The sequence below is a fragment of the Tachypleus tridentatus genome, chromosome 9 (genome assembly GCF_004210375.1).
Source record: "Tachypleus tridentatus isolate NWPU-2018 chromosome 9, ASM421037v1, whole genome shotgun sequence".
NCBI classification, from domain to species: Eukaryota; Metazoa; Arthropoda; class Merostomata; order Xiphosura; family Limulidae; genus Tachypleus; species Tachypleus tridentatus.
The window spans coordinates 66,747,626-66,768,636 of record NC_134833.1 but is presented as its reverse complement, the minus strand read 5'-3'; the positions used below and the strand labels follow the sequence as shown (position 1 = coordinate 66,768,636).

General features: G+C 31.4%; 1 protein-coding gene across 2 annotated transcripts in view; it reads left to right on the top strand.

Annotated features, from left to right (window-relative positions):
• LOC143225368 (uncharacterized) overlaps positions 1-21,011 on the top strand; it is a 102,003-nt gene that overhangs the window by 5,214 nt on the left and 75,778 nt on the right. The window contains exons 1-5 of one of the 2 annotated variants that reach the window (XM_076454631.1): positions 2,211-2,589; positions 8,472-8,972; positions 13,646-13,796; positions 14,122-14,300; positions 14,412-14,547. In XM_076454631.1, the coding sequence (XP_076310746.1) occupies positions 2,569-2,589; positions 8,472-8,972; positions 13,646-13,796; positions 14,122-14,300; positions 14,412-14,547 (988 nt within the window). In that variant the 5' untranslated portion in view covers positions 2,211-2,568. Of the gene's footprint in view, positions 1-2,210; positions 2,590-8,471; positions 8,973-13,645; positions 13,797-14,121; positions 14,301-14,411; positions 14,548-21,011 lie in introns of those variants that run through there. The other variant, XM_076454630.1, reaches the window with a different exon arrangement.

Genomic DNA, 21,011 nt, shown 5'->3' with positions numbered 1-21,011 from the left:
GCTTTACTCGTGAATGTTGTAAGAATATTTGTTTTAGTCTAGTCTGTAATGCAATAGTGCATTTTAGTGATTACACAATATGTATAGACTTGTATCAGTTAGTGCACTAGCGTATTAGTCATTGTGTATTTTAGGTCAAGGTCAATGGATAACACTAAAGGTTATAATATGCCAAAATTGTCGATTTTATTTATTCTGAGTTGATTTAACAAATTAATTAATTTTCTAAATTCATCATTTACATAAAGTGTGTGTTCTGAAGTAAAACATCGGAATGTTTCAAAGTCTACCAACTGAGCTTATTAAACGTTAAATACTTAGTACACATGAGATAATGTTCACACAATGTGTTTGGATCACCTGATCCGTATACATCAGATGTACCGTTGTTAAAAGACCAACAACAAAAGGAGAATCACTTTAAGACCGAGGACTTGAAAGCTATATAGATAATGAACATGTTACACTTCGGTATACTTAACTAATCAAACGATTAAGGTGTGTTAATTGCAGTAATTATTTACTTCTAAGCCAAATATTCCTACAGTCACATATTAACAGTACAAGAGACCTGTTCTTGTTATTCTATTTTACCTTTTTCTGATAGAATTTCCGTAAATTGGTCTAATTTATTAACAATTAGTTCAAGTTGGCTCTACGGTACTTTATCGAATAGATTGACAACAAAGATACTAAACAAGTCGCCCGTGACACCAGTGGCAACAGATCTGTGTATTAACGCAAAGATATCGTACTGATAGAAAATTTTCATATAGTACTCTCAAACCCAGACCATTATAATAAATGGTAAAATAATTATTTACTTGTAAGGTATTTCTGTTCCACGGTTTCTGTGAGACAAACTTATAACAAAGTAGTGAGTTATTTTGTATACTTTTTGCAAATATTTAGTTAAAGTTAACACTATATATTTTAATATTAAATGCAACACTAACTTATCTATTCTTTAGGTCTTCTGGTTCTCTTATTTAACCAGGTAACCTTGCAAACATTTCATTTTAAGGATGTTTGTATTTGTTTGTTCTTAAACAAAGCCACATTGGACTATTTGCCGTTTCTAGCGCAATAAATCGAGTTCCAGGTTCTAATATTTTCTTAGTTTTAGTATTGTAACACCGTAAATTTACCGCTGATTCTCCGGAAACATTTAAACCCATAGAGGTTTTGGAATAGATTATATAAATTATATTGTTTATGGCAATGTCAATAGTTTAATGCTATGCCTATTTCTACACCTAACTTTTCCTTTTCTTATTTTAAATGTCACCCTTATGGTTGACTTAACCTTTGAATGGATTTTCGTTAGAAATTCGCATCAAATCTGTAATTCTTGGATACATTTTTAAAAATACATACAGAGAATTATCGATTTATGACAGAAAACGTAACAAAAAAAATCTACGTTTTCTTCATCTAACCTGCCGTGAGAAACGTTTGATGTGTATTAACCAGAAGTAATATAAAACTACCACAGCAACGGTTCCACGTACTAGTTTCCCTCCTACTGTTGAACTTGTGAGAAATCAAAGTTAAGTATAATCGATCAAAGAATACCATAAATCATAACACGGACATGTTTGTTCTGCTTTACTGGCACTAACCATTATTATGCTAAAATAAAAGAAACGTATTAATCAACTCTACCATCTAGGAACTTGTTAAAATAGGAATACCCGAATAATGAGCGATCAAATTTCAAACAATACTCTCAAACCCAGATCATTAAAATACTGAGAGAATATTTAATAATTTGTGTTTAAAGATGCCCGATTTGAAGTCTTCTCGAGATCATATGTCAAGTTACTATGGTAAGATGTTTTCCTTACTTAACGCTAAAAGCCGGGTTTCGATACTAGCGGTGGGCACATCACAGACAAACCTTTATACATCTTTGCGCTTAACAACAGACAAATAAAGTTTTTGCTAATGACTACGGAAAAGTATGCCCCCTAGCGGAACAGCGATAAGTCTACAGACTTACAATACCCATATCCGGAAGTTGCTTCCCCGGTAGACACAGCAGATAGCCGAACACAGTTTTATGACCAATTTACTATCACATACCTGTTTTGATATCAGTGTTTGTTTAATTTAAGTTTATATTTAGAAATGTGCATAGCTTCTACTACTAAATCGGTATTGCGAAATTCCCGCTTACTCACTAAAGTTGAATATTCTCGAGTGCAAGAATCAACAATATATGCGTGTGCGTAAACACTAGCGTATCGTCAGTACTGTTGTGTAGGCTGAAATTTCTAGAATCTCTCCTCACTCATATAAATATAACCAACACGACGCCCAAAAAGACAGTATATATTATTGGTTTGATGTATTTTGTATGCTATAAACCTTGGAAGCTCTAACTGTGATGGTTATGACGTTTATTAATCTGGAACGTAAGATATTGGACCAGGAACGTTTATAGATTTAGAAAATTACAACCATTTAATATAAGCGGTTTTGCATTGAACAATAGTATTTTTACGAAAACATAATATAACTTCAGCGGTGGAAAACTCGACGTGTGGTTGGCAAAGAAAGAAGACCATGAAGCTAGCTAGCTTCCTGGTAAGTGAATTTTATCTGCATTAGTTCAAAATTAATTCACTCATCGTGAACCTTCGATAAGACATCAAGGAACTTCCAGACCAGATAAAGTATTCAATATTATTTGTAAGTTTGAATAACTTTTGCATATAGTACATTATTTGTGATAACCGTTATTCTAAATTATATTATTCTTTGTATATTACAATATACCTGTATTAAAAACATTGTGTGTAACAATCTTGTTGGCAAGTGTCATAAATTGTATACATATAGACAGTTATTAATTATTAAATCTAAATTATCAATTAACTCAGTTTCTGGCTATTCAAATCTTACAATACGAAACACAATAAACTGTTGGCTCGTGTCCGAGATTTGAATCAGAGATAAGTTTCGATCTAAATCAAAATACAAATCACAATTCAGTTTATATTTATCAGTGACAACAGATTTGATCATGTCTGATCATTAAGATTTTTTCGAATCACCCTTCCTTGCACAACTAGAAAAATATAACAAAAGTGAATTGCTGGTAATTGTCAAAATCTTAGAATTAAAGGTTAAAACATCAATGAGAAAAATGAACTAAAAAAGTGTATTGTTGAAATGATGATTTGTTTTCTGCTGAAGCGTATAACAATAACTCTAGTGCCTCCACTAGCCAATCAGAGTTGAGTGATAAATATAAGTTAGAGATCCAGTTAAAAATGAAGCAAATCTAGCTTGAACAAGGTTAGAAAAACATGGAATGGCCCACTGGAAAATACTTATTATTATTACAGTGTTTTAGCTGGTAAAGCTCAAGAAGCTTATGTTACTCTCTCTATATGAGATTGTATGGATTCTGATAAGGTTAAAGCAGCTATCTTCAAAACATACGAGAAAGTACCGAATGCCTATTGCTAAAAAATTTTAAGTTGTCGCAAAAAAGATAGTCAAACTTATATGGAATTCGCTGACGAAAATATGTTTATTTAGATCGATGGTGTAATTTTATAAATATTGACAACAGTTTCGATAAATTAAGACATTTATGTCTAACTGAGAAATTTAAACGCTGTACAGATGATGAGTTAAAACGTGGATGAAAAGAAAGTTGAAACAAGAAGCAGCTGCTCCTTTCTATGATAACATCTGGAACACATAAAACAACAAATGTTTGTCATCTCAGCAAAACCTGTACTTGTTCAGTCTACTAAAATTGAGAACTCTTTCAAAATATCGAGCTCTTATGGTTCGAAATATTCAGACAGTCATCATAGAACATTATTAAAGTGGTCAAGTCCTGTCTGCCATTTCTGTAGAAAACCTGGTCATGTTATGTCCGATTGTTGGAGTTTCAAGAAGAAAAAAGAAAACAGCACCCAGAGTGTTTGTGTCCACATACGGACGTAGTTTCATTGGTTCACCTAAAGTTGTTGATGTGGACACTAAGAAAGAAGAGTGACGTAGTTAGGGAGGAATTTAGACCTTTTGTTAGTATTTGTATATTAAAGTATTAAAAAACAAAACTGTGTGTACGAATCTTGTTGGTGAGTATCTTAAATTTTGTTGGTTTGGTGTGGATTTTTTGAAATTCGCACAAAGCTACACGAGGGCTATCTGTGCTAGCCGTCCCTAATTTAGCAGTGTAAGACTAGAGGGAAGGCAGCTAGTCATCACCACTCACCGCCAACTCTTGGACTACTCTTTTACCAACGAATAGTGGAATTGACCGTCGAATTATAACGCCCCCACGGCTGAAAAGGCAAGCATGTTTGGCGCGACGGGGATGCGAACCCGCGACCCTCAGATTACGAGTCGCACGCCTTAACACGATTGGCCATGCCGGGCCTCCTAAATTTGGAATATATCGACATTTATTTAACTTCTAAATTATCATCCAACTCAGTATAAGTATATTTGAAATCCTACCACTGTTCTAAGACAAACTTGGATACAATAACGGTCTCAGAAACTCAAAAGAAACTTGTATTAAAACTATTGTCACAAAAAAACAAATACTGACATTTCATACATGTTTGAGATTCAGTACTTTGTGTTTATTAATTAGCTTTATGAGTAACTGGCCTTTGAACAGAAAGGTTTAAGTTCTAAATTGTCCGATCATAAGATTTATTTTCATGAAAAACTTTTTCACCTAAGCCACTAATGAGAAAAACTTTTAATAAAAACACAGTTTAACTCTGAAAGGATAAACGGTTGTCTTCATAAATCTCTAAAGAAGAAAATAAATTATTTTTTATGATGAAAAAGTGTGACAATCGTTTAATATACTATGATATTATAAGAAGATGCATTATATTATATTATATTTTTTGTTTAATATAGGAAGGCATTATAAGAAGATCAACTATGTTATATTATGTTGTTTGTTTAACATACTAGGGTATTATAAGAAGATAAATTATATTCTAGTATGTTGTTTGTGTAATATACTAGGGTATTATAAGAAGATCAACTATATTATTTTATGTTGTTTGCTTAATATACTCAGGTATTACAGAAAGATCAACTATATTATTTTATGTTGTTTGTTTAATATACTAAGGTATTATAAGAAGATAAATTATATTCTAGTATGTTGTTTGTGTAATATACTAGGGTATTATAAGAAACTCAACTGTATTATATTATATTATATTACATTACATTACATTACACTATATTATATTACATTACATTACATTACATTATATTATATTATATTATATTATATTATATTATATTATATTATATTACATTACATTACATTACATTATATTATATTATATTATATTATATTATATTATATTATATTATATTATATTATATTATATTATATTATATTATATTATATTATATTACATTATATTATATTATATTATATTATATTACATTATATTACATTATATTACATTATATTACATTATATTATATTATATTATATTATATTATATTATATTATATTATATTATATTATATTATATTATATTATATTATATTATATTGTTTGTTCAATATATTAAAGTATTATTAAAAAGAAGATCAACTATGTTATATTATGCTTTGGGTTTAATATACTAAGGTATTATAAGAAGATCAACTATATTATATTATATTGTTTGTTTAATATACTCAGGTATTGTAAAGAGGTGAAGTTTAAATTGTATTTATTCACGTTGTGTGATTGTGAATAATGATATAAAATATTGAAAATAATGAAATAATAAGATAACTTGTGAAAGTCTTTTTGACGTTGTTTAATATATTTAATTAATATAATTTGTTATATTCATTTGGTAAAAATAAAGCTTTGCTTACTACGACAGCATAACTTGTGACGGTTTTATTTAAATAACAAATTTATTTTAGCTCTTTCAAATTAAAAGTGTGAACGTATCTGGATTTTCACATATAACTAGTGTTAAGGTTTACACCAAAGCATTGTTTCCCAACCTTTTTTATGCCCTGCACTCCTAAAAAAATTAATATGTTTTCACACCCCTCACAGTAATTATATATTAAAGAATAAAGGTGAAGGGTGCGAGCCCCCTGGTTGGGAACCACTGCACTAAAGGGAACAGCATTTCTATATCAACAATTAACGATATATCTGTACTTGAAGACATCAGAAGTAAACAATATCTCCAATACAGTAAACAGTATCCCTACACCAACAGTAAACAAGATTACTACACCTACGGTAAATAATATCTCTATAACAATAGTAAACAATATCCCTATACATATACTTAAGAATACTTTCGATCGCACGATCGAACCCTTAACAAAAAAACTTTAAATAGCAGAATCAGTTAATTGTATTCAACCATTTTAAACATTTTGTGGACGAACACATGTGTATACCATATTCTGCAAATTTGTTTGTTAGTTCACTCGACTGTCTCTAGGGGCAAGATATACATATAGTAGTTTTATTTGCTTGATCGTATAACATAAAAACATTATTTTCTTATTCAAAGTTTTTCTTTGTGTTTTACGAATACGTATATGCTTGTAACTTATGTTTTGTTTTCTGGTTGTATATACATAGAAAGATATGCAAATAAAATAAATAACTGTTCTTTATAGATTTTTCTCACTCGGTTAAGAATCCATGCTTAAGTGAATTACAGGCTATTCACGGAATGTTCAAAAAACGATTAGCTATGTAACTAAGGGCTTCTCATTTATTGCTATGACAACAACTATCGAAATGTCACGGTTTGTTAATAACATTCAAACAAGTAGATAAAAATGGAAGCTGCAACACCACCTACCATGAGCTGCTATCACACACATACACATATGTCAATTACTATGATTAAAATAAAAAGAAAAAATAATCAGAACGATATATGATGATATCAATCTGAATATATCGACTTGCTTCACTATTTAAGCCACAATCAGTTTGTACATAGGCATGCGCATAAGGTCAAATTTTTTGTCTGAATGACCGAGTTCGAAAAAAAAATATGTTGATGTTTTTAACTCGAACAATAGCTATTTATTTAATATCACATTTCTTTATTGACAATTACATAATTCTATAAACTTTATGAAAAGAAGTCCGGTTTCAGTATTGCTTCTTTTGTGTGTGTGTACATATGATTCACAATGTTACTTCACAACAGAGCTAACCGTTCTCAGCAGATAGCAGAAAAACACACACACACGGAACTAACACAATAAACTGTAATTTTCATGACTATTATTTATATTTGTTCTTCCATTTTTATTTAACTGTGATTTCGTATTATTATTGGTGCCATTACTTCTGGAAATATTATTACTAATGTTATTAATAGCAGAAACATTACTAGTGGTGCCAATATTACATTATTACTGGTGCCGTTACTTCCGGAAACATCAAACATTTTCGAAAAATGCTTGTATAAATATTAAAACATTTAACTTGTACAAAAAAAAATTAGGCATTAATCATTTTAATGTCATCCTATAAAACAGGTTCCTCCCTCTGGCGGATTAATTTAAGTTTTGTATTTATCGGTAAGGATTTAAAATCAGTAGACTGATTTATATTACTATAGAATTTAGAAAGATGATGGTTTTGTCTCTAACACAAAGCTACACCTACGTTTGGCAATCTGTACTCTGTTCACAGCGGGTAATCGAATACCTGGTTTAATCGCTGTTAGTCTATAATGATTTATAGCAGGTCTTTATAAAGATGGCGATGATGATCTTATTGAGACGTTAAATACATAATTTATTAAAGAAAATCGATTTTTTTTCTTTTTATAACCAATAATCGTTCTTTTTATTTAATACGTTTTCAATTTGTTACATATATATCACATACTGTGTACACTATAACAGACAACAGAAGGATTGTTTGTTTTTTTAATTTCGCGCAAAACTATACGAGGGCTACCTACGCTAGCCGTCCCTAATATAGCAGTGTAAGACTAGAAGAAAGGCAGCTAATCATGACCCCTCCTCGCCAGCTCTTGGGCTACTCTTTATCAACGAATAGTGGGATTGGCTGAAACTTTATAACGGCTCCACGGCTGGAAGGGCGAGCGTGTTTGGTGTGAGATAGATTCGAACCCGCGACCCTCGGATTACGAGTTGAGGGCCTTAACCACTTGGTCATGCCGGGCCAGAAGTGAAGAAAGTGATTTTATTATGGTCTATTACTCGTATTCTAATAAATAAAGAAAAGACCAGATAAATAACTTGTGTTATTAAATAAAACGCCAAAATAATCCTGATTCTTATTAACTTTCAGATCCTGTGTGAAACCACATTAAATTTGTTCCTGTTTTATTAAATAACACACCACAATACCCTGTTTCTTATTAACTATCAGATCCTGTGTAAAACCACATTAACTTTATTCCTGAGTTATTAAATAAAATACCAAAATAACCCTGTTCATTATTAACTTGCAGATCCTGTGTGAACCAGATCACGTATGTGCCGAGGTTTGCCCATCCATCGTCTTTTCAGGTGTTTACGAGAATGGAAGCATCACCTGCCCCCCTCGGTACTACTTTTGTGGTGAGACGGAAGGATGCGCTGTATGTAAGAAGGAAAGCAATCCTTGTCCAGCCGGTATGGTTTACTGTGTGGAACAAGAAATGTGTACCTTTAACTGCTCACAAACTGACCAGTGTACACCAGGTCTAGTATTCTGCGAAGATTTGAAAGTCTGTCTGCCGTCGTGTAATGGCACCGTTTTCTGTTCCGAGAACGAGATTTTCTGTCCCAGAACTAAACTTTGTTCCAACATTTCGGAATGTTATCAAAACGAATCATCTTGTACTTTCACATTAAACGTCACTTCAACTTCTATCACATGTTTACAAGACGAAGCTTGTCCGCAGAACACGTCTTGCTGTCCCACCGAGAATGGATTACCCATCTGCGTAACAGACTCGGGAGTCCCTCTAGTGAGTTACATTTTTGACCCAATTATTTTCTGATGACGAATTTACTATTTTAGTAGCATTTTGAAGTCTTAATTTGTATAGAATTATAAAAATGACTTAACCGATGTAACATATACAACTATTCCATGTCTACTCTGTTCCAAATCAAACTTAACCGAAGTCCAACCATATAGAAAGTTTGACAAATGTTGTAGTGAAAATTGAAGGCATTTAAACATTTTGACAATAAAGTAAAAAAGTAAATTACCTTTACTCGGTAGATAACAATGACAAACTATTTTTATTATCACGAGGAAAGTAGTTCTTACCCTAAATGTATTTCAAAAATGAAAGTTCTACTTTTAACTAGCATATTTCAACAATACTTGTTTTAAACAATGGTGCAGAATCTGTTCTTCCTTGTTGTAAAACTGATTTCTGTCTTCAGTAATATTGTTATTGTTTTCAAGCTATTTGTTTAGTGTAAATACTTGTTTCCAAGAATGGCGAAAAATCTCTTGTTCGTTGTTATGAAACTGGTTTCTCGCTTCCAGTAATATTGTTAATGTTTTGAAGTTCTTTGTTCAGTGAAAAATACTTGTTTAAACAATGGTAAAGAATCTCTTGTTCGTTGTTATGAAACTGGTTTCTTGTCTTCAGTAATATTGTTATTGTTTAGAAGCTATTTGTTCAGTCAACAATAGTTGTTTCCAAGAATAGTGCACAATCTCTTGTTCGTTTTTGTAAAACTGGTTTCTCGCTTCCAGTAATATTGTTATTCTTTTGAAGTTCTTTCTCAGTCAACTATACTGGTTTCAAACAATAGTGAAGAATCTGTTGTTTGTTGTACTAAAACTGGTTTGTTGTCTTCAGTAATATTGTTATTGTTTTGCAGTTCTTTGTTCAGTCAACAATACTTGTTTTAAACAATGGTGAAGAATCTGTTGCTCATTGTTTTAAAAGTGTTTTCTTGTCTTCAGTAATATTATTATTATTTTAAAGTTCTTTGTTCACTTATTAACACTTCTTTTAAGCAATGGTGAAGAATTTCTTGTTCTTTGTTTTAAAACTGGTTTCTCGTTTTCAAAAATATTGTTATTGTTTTGATGTTCTTTGTTTAGTGAACAACACTTGTTTTAAACAATGTTGAAGAATCTGTTGTTCGTTATTGTAAAACTGGTGTCTTCAATAATATTATTGTTTTGAAGTTCTTTGTTCTCTCATTAATAGTTGTTTTACACAGTGGTAAAGAATCTGTTGTTCGTTGTTGTAAAACAGGCTTCTTGTCTCAGTAATATTGTTAATGTTTTTGAAGTTCTTTGTTCAATCAACAATACTTCTTTTTAACAATGGTGAAGAATCTGTTGTTTGTTGTTGTAAAACTGATTTTTGTTTTCTGTAATATTGTTGTTATTTTGAAGTTCTTTCTTCAGTCAATAATTCTAGTTTTATAGATTGGTGAAGAGTTTGTTGTTGGTTTTTCTAAAACTTGTTTCTTGTCTACACTAATATTGTTATTGTTTTGAAGTTCTTTGTTCACTTATTAATACTTCTTTTAAACAATCGTGAAAAAGCTCTTGTTCTTTGTTTTAAAACTAGTTTCTTGTTTTCACTAATATTGTTATTTTTCTGAGTCAACAATACTTCTTTACAAGAATGGTGAACAATATCTTGTTCGTTGTTGTGAAACTGACTTCTCTATTTCAGTAATATTGTTATAATTTTGAAGTTTTTTGGTCACTCATTAATACTTGTTTTAAACAATGGTGAAGAACTACTTGTTCGTTGTTGTAAAACTGGTTTCTTTTGTTCAATAATATTGTTATTTTTTGAAGTTCTTTGTCCAGTAAACAATATTTATTTTAAACAATGGTGAAGAATCTGTTCTTCGTTGTTGTAAAACTGATTTCTGTCTTCAATAATATTGTTATTGTTTTGAAGCTCTTTGTTCAGTCAACAATACTTGTTTCCAAGAATTGTGAACAATCTCTTGTTCGTTGCTCTTAAACTAGTTTCTCGCTTTCATGTTTTGAAGTTCTTTGTTCAGTCAACAATACTTGTTTTATATAATGGTGAAAAATCTGTTATTCATTGTTGTAAATATGATTTCTTGTCTTCAGTAATATTGTTTTCAAATTCTTTGTTCAGCCAACAATACTTGTCATACACGGTGGTAAAGAATCTATTGTCCTTTGTTCTAAAGCTCGTTTCTTGTCTTCACTAATATTGTTATTGTTTGGTAGTTCTTTGTTCATTCAATAATACTTGTTTTAAACAATGGTAAAGAAAATTTTGTTCGTTGTCTTCTGTAATATTTTATTGTTTTGAAGTTCGTTGTTCAGTCAACAATACTTTTTAAACAATGGTGAAGAATCTGTTGTTTGTTGTTATAAAACTGGTTTCTTGTCTTCAGTAATATTGTTATAATTTTGAAGTTTTTTGGTCACTCATTAATACTTGTTTTAAACAATGGTGAAGAACTACTTGTTCGTTGTTGTAAAACTGGTTTCTTTTGTTCAATAATATTGTTATTTTTTGAAGTTCTTTGTCCAGTAAACAATATTTATTTTAAACAATGGTGAAGAATCTGTTCTTCGTTGTTGTAAAACTGATTTCTGTCTTCAATAATATTGTTATTGTTTTGAAGCTCTTTGTTCAGTCAACAATACTTGTTTCCAAGAATTGTGAACAATCTCTTGTTCGTTGCTCTTAAACTAGTTTCTCGCTTTCATGTTTTGAAGTTCTTTGTTCAGTCAACAATACTTGTTTTATATAATGGTGAAAAATCTGTTATTCATTGTTGTAAATATGATTTCTTGTCTTCAGTAATATTGTTTTCAAATTCTTTGTTCAGCCAACAATACTTGTCATACACGGTGGTAAAGAATCTATTGTCCTTTGTTCTAAAGCTCGTTTCTTGTCTTCACTAATATTGTTATTGTTTGGTAGTTCTTTGTTCATTCAATAATACTTGTTTTAAACAATGGTAAAGAAAATTTTGTTCGTTGTCTTCTGTAATATTTTTATTGTTTTGAAGTTCGTTGTTCAGTCAACAATACTTTTTAAACAATGGTGAAGAATCTGTTGTTTGTTGTTATAAAACTGGTTTCTTGTCTTCAGTAATATTGTTATAATTTTGAAGTTTTTTGGTCACTCATTAATACTTGTTTTAAACAATGGTGAAGAACTACTTGTTCGTTGTTGTAAAACTGGTTTCTTTTGTTCAATAATATTGTTATTTTTTGAAGTTCTTTGTCCAGTAAACAATATTTATTTTAAACAATGGTGAAGAATCTGTTCTTCGTTGTTGTAAAACTGATTTCTGTCTTCAATAATATTGTTATTGTTTTGAAGCTCTTTGTTCAGTCAACAATACTTGTTTCCAAGAATTGTGAACAATCTCTTGTTCGTTGCTCTTAAACTAGTTTCTCGCTTTCATGTTTTGAAGTTCTTTGTTCAGTCAACAATACTTGTTTTATATAATGGTGAAAAATCTGTTATTCATTGTTGTAAATATGATTTCTTGTCTTCAGTAATATTGTTTTCAAATTCTTTGTTCAGCCAACAATACTTGTCATACACGGTGGTAAAGAATCTATTGTCCTTTGTTCTAAAGCTCGTTTCTTGTCTTCACTAATATTGTTATTGTTTGGTAGTTCTTTGTTCATTCAATAATACTTGTTTTAAACAATGGTAAAGAAAATTTTGTTCGTTGTCTCCTGTAATATTTTTATTGTTTTGAAGTTCGTTGTTCAGTCAACAATACTTTTTAAACAATGGTGAAGAATCTGTTGTTTGTTGTTATAAAACTGGTTTCTTGTCTTCAGTAATATTGTTATTATTTTGAAGTTCTTTGTTCACTCATTAATACTTGTTTTAAACAATAGTTAAGAGTCTGTTGTTCGTTGTTGTAAAACTTGTTTCTTGTCTACACTAATGTTGTTATTGTTTTAAAATTGTTTGTTCAGTGAACAATACTTTTTTAAACAATTTTGAAGAATCTGTTGTTCATTGTTGTAAGACTGGTTTTGTCTTCAGCAATATTGACTGTTTTGAAGGGTTTTTTATTTTTCAGAAATAACGACATATACAGAATGACTCAGAAAAATTATATGTTATAAACTAAGTAGGATACATTGACCAAAATAACCACTATTACACGAGAATGAGGTGGAATATTCTTAGCAACACCTACAAATGTAATTTAACCTGTAGTAATCGGCAAATGAATCATCCGAGATAAGATATTTTAACATTTCATCACGGTGTCTTTTACCCGTGTACTTTCTTTTCGTTTTTGGCAATTTATTATGTAAGTGTACTGAGATAAACATAAGAGATTATAGTTTTATGTGTAAACGTAGTATTTATCTTGCAGCATTTCAAGTTCATATCTATTGTTATATGTTTTCTCAGGAGTTATTTATCATTGTATTTGTAAACATAAAATCCTTATATGTAACCAAAACTCAAGATAACTTCTATTTTCGTCAAAGAAATGATTTAAATAAAATCATGTTACTTAGATGTTACTTTGAAATGAAAGTCAAAACAAGTAAAATGCTATTCATATTTTACTACATTTTTGTTTGTCTGTTAATCATAAATGATGTTTCTTAAAATGCCTTAAAAATATCATATATTTTTCTCAATTCGATGTCGTCCTATTACAGTTATTCTTGTATCTTTGATAGTGTACAGACAAAGTACCTTATCCCACGAATGCTATATTCACTAACACTCTTGACGCTGTGAAAATCACCTTTACGACCGCGTTAACTCCACAGGGACCACTCAATTGTTCGAAAGTGTTTGACGAGAAGACTTTCAAACTATTGGGTCAAGGTAGGCGGCTGATTAACGATCCCATTCTTAAATTAAAAGTTATTTAAAATTACGGTTCACTTACTTAACTTGATTCACATCATAATAGTAATTGCACGCGAAAAATGATGAAATATATTTATAGCCCGTAGAAGACTATTAGGTCTGTCATTTTCCAACCGGTCTAGAAACCTCTGGAATTGAACGAAAGACATTGTTCTCTCTAGATATTACAGATTAGTATGGTTGACGTGTTCTAATATGTCCTTGTTTTCACTAATTTGGGTTTGCTGATAAGACAGTTCAATCCTTTCTCTACACTAATATCACTGTTTCTCATGTATAGACTCTGACTGTGTTAGTGTAGCAGACACATTGGTCATTCAGCTTGGAAGACAGGCTTTGTTAGAACCTGGAAACCTGCTTCTGCTGCAACCCGGTAATGAAATATATAACAGAGACGGGTCATCACCAGAAAAGTTTGAAGCCACTGGGAACGTGAAGCTAGAGGACGCCACTAGTCCGGTAAGATCTTGAGATTTTAATTGGTAATTAATCTACGAAAAAAAATCACGCAATAATATAAGATATGTTACAAACCTATCGACATAAGTCATCCTAGATGATTTCTTACAGCTTACACCATATTTCGAATTGTTCGGCCCAAGGGAGGTCTGTGGAGGAACTATTAACATAACTGTGGTTGACATTTCGGCAGACGCTAGCCATGAAATGGAATATTTCCGAAGTATTTTCCCTATGGACACATCAGGTAATGTCGTCGAATAGGTTATTATTTAATATTTATCTACTATTTTTGTCTGTTATTACTCTCTATTTATTTAATATTTTTGCTTCTTTATTATTGTATATATATGTAGTATTTTTGTCTGTTATTACTCTTTATTTATCTAGTATTTTTATTCGTTATTACTATCTATTTATCAAGTATTTTTGTTTGTTATTTTTAACTATTTATCCACTATTTTTGTTTGTTATTACTGTTTATATATCTAGTATTTATATTCGCTATTATTATCTATTTACCTAGTATTTTTGTTCTTTATTACTATTTATTTATCTAGTATTCTTGCTTCTTACTACTGCATATTTATCTAGTATTATTTATTCTTATTACTGTATATTTATCTAGTATTTTTGTTCGCTATTATTATTTATTTGTCTAGTATTTTTGTTCGCTATTATTATCTATTTATCAAGTATTTTTGTTCGTTATTACTATGTATTTATCTTGTATTTTTGTTCGTTATTATTATCTATTTATCTACTATTTTGTTTGTCATTACTATCTCTTTATCTAATATTTTTGCTTATTACTCTATATTTATCTAGTATTTTTGTTTGTTATTACTATTTATTTATCTTGTATTTTTATTCGTTATTACTGTCTATTTAACTAGTATTTTTGCTTCTTATTACTCTATATATATCTAGTATATTTGTTTCTTGTATTTATGATGTACACGCACATATATATATATATCATAATACTAATCCTATAGTACCAAGTATTTAACTTGGATTTAAAAAAAGGAAAAAAAAGACTTTTTTTAGTGTCACTAAAATCAACACAGTATTTTACTCTATACAGCTGAACTTATATTTGAATAAATAACCAAGAATGTCAAAGAACCTATAGCAATTTATGTAGAAATGCCCTCTGTTGGGACAAGAGTAAGTCCACGAACTTACAATAGTAAAATCCAAAGTTGTGTTTATCACCATGTGCACAGTAGGTAATCCAGAGTGTTTTTGATCCAAAATAAAGAAATAGCTAGAGATAGAAAATATGAACAGGGTTGTTTCCTTATCTTTGGAACATAGACCTTTAAATCAGTGAAACGCTAGAGACAAGTAACAACGACTTTCCCTTGTCTATATATTATCAGGAATACAGTAATTCTCAGTTTTCACAAAATTATTTTCAAAACATAATCAATGTTTGGAATACTGTTATGCGTGTCCTAAAATGTCCCTTTTAATTTAGTGTTTGATTATTGAAAATACACTTCACTTACTACAGAACAAAAAAGTGAGGTGAATGTGTGATAAGAAAGACAGTAAAGTTTACGATATACAAGACATAAATAACAAATCTTGCATGTTTATTGTTTTAGACAGAGCTGTAGAATTACCTCTCTTGTTTTGAACTTATAAATTAGAGAGAAATCAACTAGCATTAGTATATCTCACAACCACAGAGACATCGACAATACACAGAAGGTACGTAGAAATTAAAAACGTTAAAATATTTAGCACACACAGGTACACAACGTTAGAATATACACTTGAACAACCTAATAAAATTCGTGTGGACAAACTATTTGTCTCCGTGATGACGAGAAAACCCACTTATAGATAAAATTATATATGTAAAAATGTTTGGTATGGATAGAGAAAGCACTGTTTAGAGGAGCGAACAACATATCGACCTTCTTCGGTCATCGTCAGGTTCACAAAGAAAGAAAGAGGTAACTGACCGATAGCTGACCACATATTTGAAGGGGGTTGTGTAACTGAGTGTAGGAATGTAGAGGGCTTGCTTAGGTGTTTGATTATATTTATTAATATAGGTATAAAGGTGCTCCTTTGTATTGGTTTATTTTGGACTTGAGTTGTTGTGAAGGTGACTTTTTTGTGTTCTTTGAATCTGGTTTCTATTTTTCTACTTGTTTCTCCAATATACAAGTCGTGGCAGTTATCACATTGTATTTTATAAATAATGCTGGTGTGGTGTTTGTCAGTGTAGTTTTTACATTGTATAGACCTTAGTTTTGTACCTGGTTTTTGAATAAATTTGGTATTAACTGGAATGTCATGTTTTGTTACTAGTTTTTGCCAAATGTTGGCTATTGTTCTGCTGATGTTGGGAATATATGTTATGCAGTAATATATGGTTTCGTGATTTTTTAATTTCTGGGATATATTTACTTTTGTTAGTTGATTTTGCTTTTTGTCTAGGTGTGTGCGTGTCATGTTTTCTACGGTTTGTGGAGGAAACTTATTGGTTGATGAAGTATTGTTTTATTTTGTGTAATTCATCGTTAATTTTATCTGGTGAGCATAGTTTTATGGCTCTGTTTATTTGGTTTCTTAGTATGTTGAAAACCTACTTAAAGCCATGTTGAACACAAAATACAAAGAATTACATGACTTACAGAAACAAAAAAAAATTAACCTAGACCATCAACTGGCATGTTGCATTAAACCAGAGATTTACGGATTTATACAAAGAAACATAAACGAAATCAACACTAGGAATGACAGGGTCAAAAAGATCTGCCACAACAAAAAACTAGAAAAACTTAGTACAAACAACAGAAAAGACACCACGACAAACCATTGATTAACCTCATAATTAACAGATCCGACCAACAGTTAAACACAGACATGACATATCTACTTAACAAAGGACTGAACTTCACAATAGCACCTAGATACATTCCAACCTTAGAAATTAAAACATGTTTAGAATACCTAGCCAGGAAACCTGTGATACTTTCCACAGAAATAAAAAACAACAAAAAAACAACCGAAAACAACCAACAGAAAGAAGACAACTTCGACAGTTTTATTGACATCCAACAACCAAAATTACCAGGAAAAATTAAAAATTAATATTTTCCATAAATACCTAAAAACATCTTAAACGATTTTTTCTAAGAATTTTCTCACAAAACTATCAACATAGTTTTACAAAACAGAAAACTAAAAAACAATCTTACAAAAAGAGACATTAATTCCATTAAAAACCTAAAACAAGACAAAAACATTAAAATTCTAAAAGCAAATAAAGGAAACGCTGTGGTCATAACGAACACGAATGAATACATCTAAAAATTAAGAACATCCTATCAGACACAAACATATTTAAACCAATACACACAAATCCAACAAACACACACGAAACGCAACTAAACAAAATACTACTAAAAATGTAAAAAGCCAGCACAATTTCAAAAACATTTTATTCCTACTTACGCAAGACCGATTCACGCATACCACAAATATACGGCATCCCCAAACCTCATAAACTAAATTGTACATTACGACCAATAATGTCCACATAACCGTTCAATTACAATCTTGGTAAATACATAGCATGGGCATTCTCCAAATATGTAACATCAGCCAGCTCATTCATCAAAGACTCTTTTAATTTCAAGTCTAATCTAAATAAACTTTATCATAAAACCTTAATGGCCAGTTTCGATGTTATATCCCTCTTGACAGAAGTCCCAACCACTGAAGCCTGCAAGATAGCCTTAGAACTCTATATCCGAGACCCTAACCCATCAATAGACATTCCCAGCAACCCTCATAGAATTCACCACGATGAAGACAAACTTCATGTTCAACAACCACAATTATATACGAACAAATGGCCTAAATATGGGCAATCGAGTATCAACAGTTCTAGCCAATATTTTTATGACACAAGTTGAGACACAAGCAATTAACACAGCATTAGATCCACCACTATACTGGTACGGATATGTAGATGACATGATTGCGGAATTCACATCTACAGAACACACACTTAATTTTTTCAATCACATTAACTCTATACATCCCAACATTAACTTCACATGTGAACAGGAAGAAAGCAATCAAATATCATTTCTTAACCTTAAAATTACAAGAACTGATGCACAATTTAAAACAGGAATCTATCAAAAAATCACCCATACAAGACTATACATTTTTTGAGACTCAGCACATGAAACAAAACAAAAATTCAACATACTAAGAAACCAAATAAACACAGCCATAAAACTATGCTCACCAGATAAAATTAACAACGAATTAAACAAAATAAAACAATACTTCATCAAAATCAACAAATTTCTTCCACAAACCGTAGAAAACATTATACACACACACTTACACAAAAAGCAAAATCAACTAACAAAAGTAAATATACCCCACGATTTAAAAAAATCACGAAACCATATACTGCTGCAGAAAAATAACCAACATTTGGCAAAAACTAGTGACAAACTATGACATTCCAGTTAACCCCAAATTTATTCAAAAACCAGGCACAAAACTAAGGTCTATACTATGTAAAACTACACTGACAAACACCACACCAACATTATTTAGGAAATACAATGTGATAACTGCCACAACTTGTATATTGGAGAAACAAGTAGAAAAATGGAAACCAGATTCAAAGAACACAAAAAGTCACCTTCACACGTTTTCGAACACTGCAAATCAAATAAACACAACATAACCATAAAAAACACCCAAATACTAAACAAAGAAATAAACATAAACAAACGCAAAATTAAAGAAGCCTTACTTATATAACAACTCAAGCCCAAAATAAACCAATGCAAAGGAACACCTTTATGCCTATTTTAATAGATATAATCCAACATCTAAGCACGCCCTCTACATTCCTACACTCAGTTACACAATCTCCTTCAAATATGTGGTCAGTTATCGGTCAGTTACCTATTTCTTTCTTTGTGAACCTGACGATGACCGAAGAAGATCGAAACGTTGTTCGCTCCTCTACGTAATGCTTTTTCTATCCATACCAGCCGTTTTTACATAAATAAACTATTTGTTTCACATGCGATTCATCACCAACTTATCAACTATCTCAGTTCTACTTTCACGTGAAAAACCAATTCACCTATTGTATTCTCTGTACTAGATCTAAACAACACCATATTGGAAAACTATAAGCAGATTGTATGACAGATTCCGTGAACATCTTCAGATTGTACGCAACGGTACCCTCTATTCGACGACATGTGTTTACTCTGTTTATTACATGCACCCAATAACAAGCATGTTCGCCATCACTGGTCTTTAATATAAACTTGTATTTAAAGTTCTCACATGGAATTAACGAATGTTCTTTTTTTATGTGATTACTAGCTTTTGTCTATATCTCTTTGCCATCCCTGTTAATTTGACACCGTCTACGCATATTACCTTGATTAGTATTATTGTTACATCATTAGTTTAGCATTTTTCGAAATTATTTTTATTACTTTTCTCTGTCCTTTTAATTTTCTTAAATCCAATTTCTATCACTTTAATACACGTTTTTCTTTGAAATCGTTTATAGAACCGCTTCGACAATGTTCCTTCCACCAATATTTTTGTCAACGTGCTTCACGAGGTCGTACGCAATTTAGAATATATGTTTTAACCATTCAACGATTCTGTCTCGGCTTTTTTTTTCTATGGCTTTGCGGCCCGACATGGCCAAGCGTGTTAAGGCGTGCGACTCGTAATCTGAGGGTCGCGGGTTCGCGCCCGCGTCGCGCTAAACATGCTCTCCCTCCCAGCCGTGGGGGTGTATAATGTGACGGTCAATCCCACTATTCGTTGGTAAAAGAGTAGCCCAAGAGTTGGCGGTGGGTGGTGATGACTAGCTGCCTTCCCTCTAGTCTTACACTGCTAAATTAGGGACGGCTAGCACAGATAGCTCTCGAGTAGCTTTATGCGAAATTCAAAAACAAACAACAACTATGGCTTTGCCCGAAACTTGCAAACAATAGTATTTTTCGTAGACATCATCATAAAATGTAGATGTAAATCAGCAACATTAGAATAATTGAGTATAGACGGCATATTATGAGAAATTCGAGTAACCTCTTTGTTAAACTTATATTTAAAACCGGTAGAGGTATTACAAATTTAGAAATTAATAAAATGTTTTAAGTCTTAAAATTACAAAATGCACTCCTTGGCCTGGCATGGCCAAGCGCGTAAGGCGTGCGACTCGTAATCCGAGGGTCGTGGGTTCGCGCCCGCGTCGCGCTAAACATGCTCGCCCTCCCAGCCGTAGGGGTGTATAATGTGACGGTCAATCCCACTATTCGTTGGTAAAAGAGTAGCCCAAGAGTTGGCGGTGGGTGGTGATGACTAGCTGCCTTCCCTCTAGTCTTATACTGCAAAATTAGGGATGGCTAGCACAGATAGCCCTCGAGTAGCTTTGTGCGAAATTCCAAAACAACAACAACAATGCACTCCTTACATTGTTAAATTAAGAAATTCGTGATGAGAGTACATATCTGTGTATAAAATAAAATTACATAATTACCATTAGTTTTTCATTTGAAACAGTGGATGGATTGTAACAGAGATGACCAAAGATTTAGTAATATTCGATTAGAATAACCGAAACACGGCAGTGAGCGCTGCTAGCGTAGATACCCCTTCCGTATCTTTATAATAAATACTGGAAAC